The 6,739-nt window shown below is 42.7% G+C and overlaps 1 protein-coding gene across 1 annotated transcript in view; it reads right to left on the bottom strand.

The window, feature by feature from the left end:
* Positions 1 to 239: 239 nt before the first annotated feature.
* LOC122265105 (tubulin beta chain) overlaps positions 240 to 6,739 on the bottom strand; it is an 8,593-nt gene continuing 2,093 nt past the window's right edge. The window contains exons 2-5 of the mRNA XM_043034240.2: positions 3,111 to 3,226; positions 2,665 to 2,768; positions 2,292 to 2,536; positions 240 to 2,140 (exon numbers count right to left, since the gene is read on the bottom strand). Of these exons, the coding sequence (XP_042890174.2) occupies positions 1,328 to 2,140; positions 2,292 to 2,536; positions 2,665 to 2,768; positions 3,111 to 3,226 (1,278 nt within the window). The 3' untranslated portion in view covers positions 240 to 1,327. The remainder of the gene's footprint in view (positions 2,141 to 2,291; positions 2,537 to 2,664; positions 2,769 to 3,110; positions 3,227 to 6,739) is intronic.

The raw sequence follows: 6,739 nt of genomic DNA on the forward strand, positions 1-6,739 counted from the left end.
AAATAAACTTATTTGTATGTGTATATATAGGCAGGTTAATAGAGATACTTATGTGTCAACACTCACACATATATAAATATATAAATATATATATATATATATATATATATATATATATATATATATATATATATATATATATGTGTGTGTGTGTGTGTGTGTGTGTGTGTGTGTGTGTATGTATGTGTGATGAACACTTCTTTATAGCAAAGGAATAAAGCTCAATGAAATATTGTAAATACCATACAAATATCTTTATTAAAGATACAGCTGCAGTGGTGAAATTAAGATGAAAATACTGTCCTCCTACGTGTTCTACAAAAATGAAATGATTGGAAATAGAAAATAAAAATTGAAATGATTTTAGGACCAAGAAATTAATGGCATGTAATGTCCCTCGGAAGGTGATTAGTAAGGGCAGAAGAACGATGTGGGACGCAAGTATTTTTTTAAATGTCTCGGGTTAAAATTATGAGTCGGATGATCTTCACTTGCCATAATGAAATACGTAAATGATGTAAAGTACACGATAAAATTACGCATTGAACACCAATTACCGAAAGCTGGGATAGGAGTACAGAATTCTGAAAAGGTTGGGTAATTTACCATTAATACTGTGATTTAAATGGCACAAGTCTTAAGATTAATGCGGTAAATTGTATTTCCAGTATAATTACAGCTTTAGTCCGTTACAAGTGAAAGATAAAATGATGAATTATTTAGTAATACTTCCGGCCTAACTGACGTGTTCCTTACTATTCAAGTTCCCATTAGCAATTAATTCTTTTGGCGCTGTTCTGAACAATGACGTTAGAGCGACGACGGTTGGCCGAGGCAAGCCCAGGAACATGGCGGTGAAGTTTTAATGCCTTTGTTCTAGACCCAGATCGTGTGAGTGAAGCAAGTGAAAGACACCATCAGTCATGAGTCAATTGGCAGTGTATTAGCACGTTGTGTCATGGAATGATCTTCCACTTTGCTCCTCTCAAAAATTTACACTAATTTGAGTGCGTTATATCTCTAATTTTTTGTTCTCCATAAACAACAAATTTCCTTTAATTTGTTGTGTAACGAATATATCTAAAGATGAAACAGAAAAAAAAATGTTTAAACCCATGAGGTATAGAAATGACCTTAAGAGAAAGGAAAAAAGTAGCAACCTAGAGGCAAGTGAGTACACGACTCCTTGGCTTTTGAGATCTTGTTTTTGTTGTTCATGTCGACATTCTTACATAAGTAGGTACGAAGCATGAGAATACCAACAGTCTTTGAGGGGGACGTAACAGAGCCCTCTGTCGATGACCTCAGGAACCAAGCCGGAGGCGCCTTAGGCCTCCTCAGCATGTTCCTCTTCATCCTCGTACTCTTCTTCGGCGGTGGCGTCCTGGTATTGCTGGTACTCGGACACCAGATCGTTCATGTTGGACTCTGCTTCGGTGAACTCCATCTCGTCCATGCCCTCGCCGGTGTACCAATGGAGGAAAGCCTTTCGACGGAACATAGCGGTGAATTGTTCGGAGATGCGGCGGAACAGCTCCTGAATGGCGGTGGAGTTGCCGATGAAGGTGGCGGCCATCTTGATTCCTCTGGGAGGAATGTCGCACACGGCGGTCTTAACGTTGTTGGGAATCCATTCCACGAAGTAGGAGGAGTTCTTGTTCTGGATGTTCAGCATCTGTTCGTCGACTTCCTTCATGGACATGCGACCTCGGAACACCGCGGCGACGGTAAGGTAGCGGCCGTGGCGGGGGTCACAAGCGGCCATCATGTTCTTGGCATCGAACATCTGCTGGGTGAGCTCAGGCACAGTGAGGGCGCGGTACATCTGAGAGCCGCGAGAAGTGAGAGGAGCGAAGCCGGGCATGAAGAAGTGAAGTCGAGGGAAGGGTACCATGTTGACGGCCAGCTTGCGGAGATCAGCATTCAGTTGACCAGGGAAGCGCAGGCAGGTAGTGACACCGGACATTGTAAGTGAAACTAGATGATTCAGGTCGCCGTAGGTGGGAGTTGAGAGCTTAAGTGTCCTAAAGCAAATGTCGTAAAGCGCTTCGTTATCGATGCAGTAAGTTTCGTCTGTGTTTTCTACGAGCTGATGGACTGACAGAGTGGCGTTGTAAGGCTCAACCACGGTGTCGGATACCTGAAAGATGAGCAGAGAGAACTTTACATACACTGACCTTTATTAATAAAAAATCCATTACCAAACCTCTGCACAAGCCAATAGGAAAACAATATTTTTGAAGAGTGTAATAAATATATCCACCACGTTACAGAAAAAAGAAACAACAAACCTTAGGGCTAGGCACAACAGAGAATGTGTTCATAATACGGTCGGGGTATTCTTCACGAATCTTGGAGATGAGCAGCGTGCCCATGCCAGAGCCTGTGCCGCCCCCGAGGGAGTGTGTGAGCTGGAAGCCCTGGAGGCAGTCGCAGCCTTCGGACTCCTTGCGAACTACGTCCAAGACTGAGTCCACGAGCTCGGCGCCCTCTGTGTAGTGCCCCTTGGCCCAGTTGTTGCCAGCTCCGCTCTGACCTGTAGTTGCGTCAATTTTAGTCATTGGCAATGAGGCAAACCTTTCATTGTAGACAATGAATGTAAAAGAAATACATATAGTTCATCTATATTGACCATACTTTAAACTATTTCCCGCAATCACTCACCGAACACGAAATTGTCTGGCCTGAAGAGCTGGCCGAAGGGTCCGGATCGGACGGAATCCATCGTGCCGGGCTCGAGGTCCACAAGGATGGCTCGAGGCACATATCTGAGAAGAAAGATATGTATAAGAATAACAAAGGTCAATCATCACAAGATCAAACAAAAACTATGTCAGGCATTGATACATTGACATCCAGAGCATTCTAAATTCCCCAGTAGTTTCAAAAGATATGAAACTTTCTCTTACATATTAATTTAAAAAACCATCTTCAAATTGAAACTGTAACACCGACAATCAAATCATGCAGTTTAACAAGGACAAGCGTCTGAGCTCTCTATGAAATACAACCCCTACACCCTGACTTTTTGTTTTTCTTTTTTTAGCCCCTTGATCCCTCCCTGTCCGACATGACTGGCGCGTTTGGCGCTTGCCCCGCGTTGTACTTACTTGCCACCGGTCGCCTCATTGTAGTAAACGTTGATTCGTTCCAGCTGCAGGTCATGGTCCCCGCGGTAAGTGCCTGTTGGGTCGATGCCGTGCTCATCGCTGATGATCTCCCAGAACTGCCGGGGGAAAGAATGCGTTATGAATATTTCGATAAGGTAATTATAAATGGCAATATGCACTGATCTGAGTTGCGTGTGTAAATCGAGCTTGAAGGTGAAGAGAAATCTAGGGAGGGGTTAACAGATGGAGGCATCGTGTTCTACTTAATTTTGCATACCGCTATCAAGTTCCTGCACGCACTTCAACCATTTACGCGAATTCCATAGTAGCAACTACGTTTACTCAGGTATGCGATAAATAATCGCGATGTGTCATGCTACGGTTCTTTATCAAAAGTGAGCGCACTCACTGCTTCCTGTTTCTATTATTGGCAACTGTCCCTTATGACCGGACCGGCGACTGATTTTCAGATGATATGCATAATCCCACAAGATGAAAATGAATAAGAAAATAAATACAGGGAGATGAAGACGAAGAGGAAACGAAAGAAAAGACGAATGATTCAGATTTCACTAACGTTCTAGTGTGAATGGTATGCGAATGGGAGGGATGGAATGGATAGGATGCCAAGACAGGAAGTCCGAGGACACCAAACGGAAAGAAACACTAGATGCGAAGCACAAGTGGTGTCAATCCACTGCCGGCGGTGGTGGCAGAGGCGTGGGCGGTGGCGGCTTCCTGGTGAGAGTAGCAAGGGCGAGAGAATGGCTGGGGAAGAGGAAGATTACGTGGCTTGTGACGATGGCAGGATGCTGCATGGAGAGAAGTCATGAGGAGAGATTGATCCCAATTTCCATGCGGGTGTGCTGGCGAAAATAAATCTACATGATAAATAAAGAACAAAATTACCTCTTTAAATTAAAGAGACGAGAACCAAAACGACAACTGTCTGTCGAGTCTGTTTATAGTCCCCTAGACATTTTGTCGATCGTTCAAGATTGATTGATGGCAACGTCGGGGGTTGGGAGAAAGGGGGAGGGGCGGAGTCGAGGTATTGCCCACGCAGAGTGAGAGGGGGAGGATGAATGACTTCCTGCAACTTCCTCCACCTGTGATAAGGCTTCTGCTTTGATCGTATCAACATGACACAGCCCCCCATGCAGGGTCGGCGCCCCCAGCATAGGTGGGGTGAGGTTGAGGTGTGTTATGATAAGGTTCAAGGGCGTGGCTGTCGATTGAGGGTGCAGGAGGCTGAGGGGAGGACGATGGCGGATATGACACGGAGGAGTGAGTGCGGCAGCTGTCGTGCAGAATGTGCAAAGCAGGTGCGTGAGACGAGGCGCTGGGAGGATGGGACTCGGTGAGTTAAGAAGCACCCAGTTTGGAGGAGGGAAGCAAAGATGTGATGCTTCTAGAAGAGACTAAAATGTACCAGACATGTATCAACGTCAAGCCGCGTCAGTGATTCCGTAATATTTCAGCTTAATTTCCAGGTAAATGAGAATGAGGAAGGATCGAAATAAGGGCGAGGGGGAACAGGAGGGGGCAAGGGGAGAAACAGAAGGGTCGTTTCAACGGTCAATACTGTTTCCCTGGCCCCCGCCTCCCCTCCTACCGGGTCAATAGTTTCCAGATCGCCACGCTTCTGTTATGGCAGGGTCTGTCATCGAGCAACACGTGCTGGGCTAATAAATCTTGCCATCACTCCGTTCCCCCATTAGCTACATGACGTGGGATGGCAGAGGCTCCCATAACCAAAACACACACCTAATCTCCGGCTTCAGGCTAAACTGTAGCGCCAAAATAAATAAGTTTCCATGGGAACAATTAGAGCGCTCTCTCGTGGCAATAATGAACTGATGCTCATTCAAGTTTCAGTAGATTTCATTTAAACAGGCGATTCAGGATATTGATTTTCATGTTTGTCTACTACTTCTACTCGTATGCGTTCCAAGTAGATTAATTCAAGAAGATTAAATATGCAATATATCTCATCCCTGCAGACACGAATTTAAGATGCGCTTGGTACCAGTGATGGAATTCTAAACTTGAAGAAACTAGCATATGCATAACCATTTTCATTAGAAGAATCTTAAAACAAACAAACTATTTGTATAATCAAACCCTGATGTCTTATCCTTAAATCATATATCCTTGTTACTCATCGGCATTCGAGTAGTAACCCAAAAAATACTGGCTAAACCATAGCTATAATACAAAACTATAATCACTACTGAGATCCAAATACGAACCTGAAACAAGAGAAACTATGTATTATCAAAAAGACCTGAAAATCAGTAAAGAGTCTATTTGTAATCCGATGATTCTCAAATAATCCAACCGAGCTCCTCTAAATCTTTCGAACAAAACTAAACCGCTTTAGTATTTCAACCAGTCGCCTTCCCATCCGCCTCCCTGCCCATACAGTCCAGGATTAGCTTCGAACGTCCTAAATGAAATAACAAAAGTCCACTGCGGGTTCAACTTTCTGCAGCAGTCGGGGCGTCGAGGCGGAAGGTGGCATGGCGGATCAATAGACCCAGCGAGGAGGCCCCTTCTACCCACCTTGCCACGCCCTCTGCCATGCCACGACAACACGTGTGAACTCTCCCTTCCCTGTCAAAGATGCTGTCCCAGGAGAAAGCGACATGCGTTATACGTGCCCCAATAAAGTGTGCTAAATTGAGGGCCGCCTCGACGCCATCCTACGCGCCCACCACACCCTTTCACGCTGATTTTTCGGGACGTTTGTGAGCGGGAGACTCGAACGTCAGACGCGACTTCCTGGGATTGTCATCACCAGGAGCTGTCTCTTCCGCCGCCACCCACAATATGGCCTGACTGACTGTGGATCTAGGCCTATTTTTGTTTAGAGATATATATATGTATATATACATATATATATATATATATCATATTTATATGTATATGTATATGCATATATATATACATATATATATATATATATCTACCTATATGATTATATGTCTATGTTTATATATATATGTATGTATGTATTATATGTATATATATATATATATATATATATATATATATATTATTATATATATATATATATATATATATATATATCATATATATATATATATATATATATATATATATATATATATATATATATATATATCCATATATATATCCATATATATACATATACATATATATATATACATTTTTATATCTATACCTATATCTATCTATCCATACCTATACATACATACATATATATATATATATATATATATATATATACATATATACATATGTATGCATGTATACCTATACAAACACATACATAAACATTAACACAAACATTCAAACAAACTAACAAACAAACAAACAAACAAACAAACAAACAAACAAACACACACACACACACACACACACACACACATATAAAGATATATTCAGCTTTGTCCCATCATTCAAAGGAAGATATTTTCTACTCCATATCACCCAACAACTAGATCTCTGTTGATGTTTAGCCCCATAAGCCTTCCCACCCTGACGCACCCTTCATCTCCATCACCCAGAAGGGCCTCTCAGCGTATCTCATCCCTTGGCACCGTACGTCCTCATCACTTCGGTGGCCATTCTTAATGCTGTCA

The sequence above is a fragment of the Penaeus japonicus genome, unplaced genomic scaffold (assembly GCF_977035675.1).
Source record: "Penaeus japonicus unplaced genomic scaffold, GWHDUDI00000001_assembly GWHDUDI00000024, whole genome shotgun sequence".
NCBI lineage: Eukaryota > Metazoa > Arthropoda > Malacostraca > Decapoda > Penaeidae > Penaeus > Penaeus japonicus.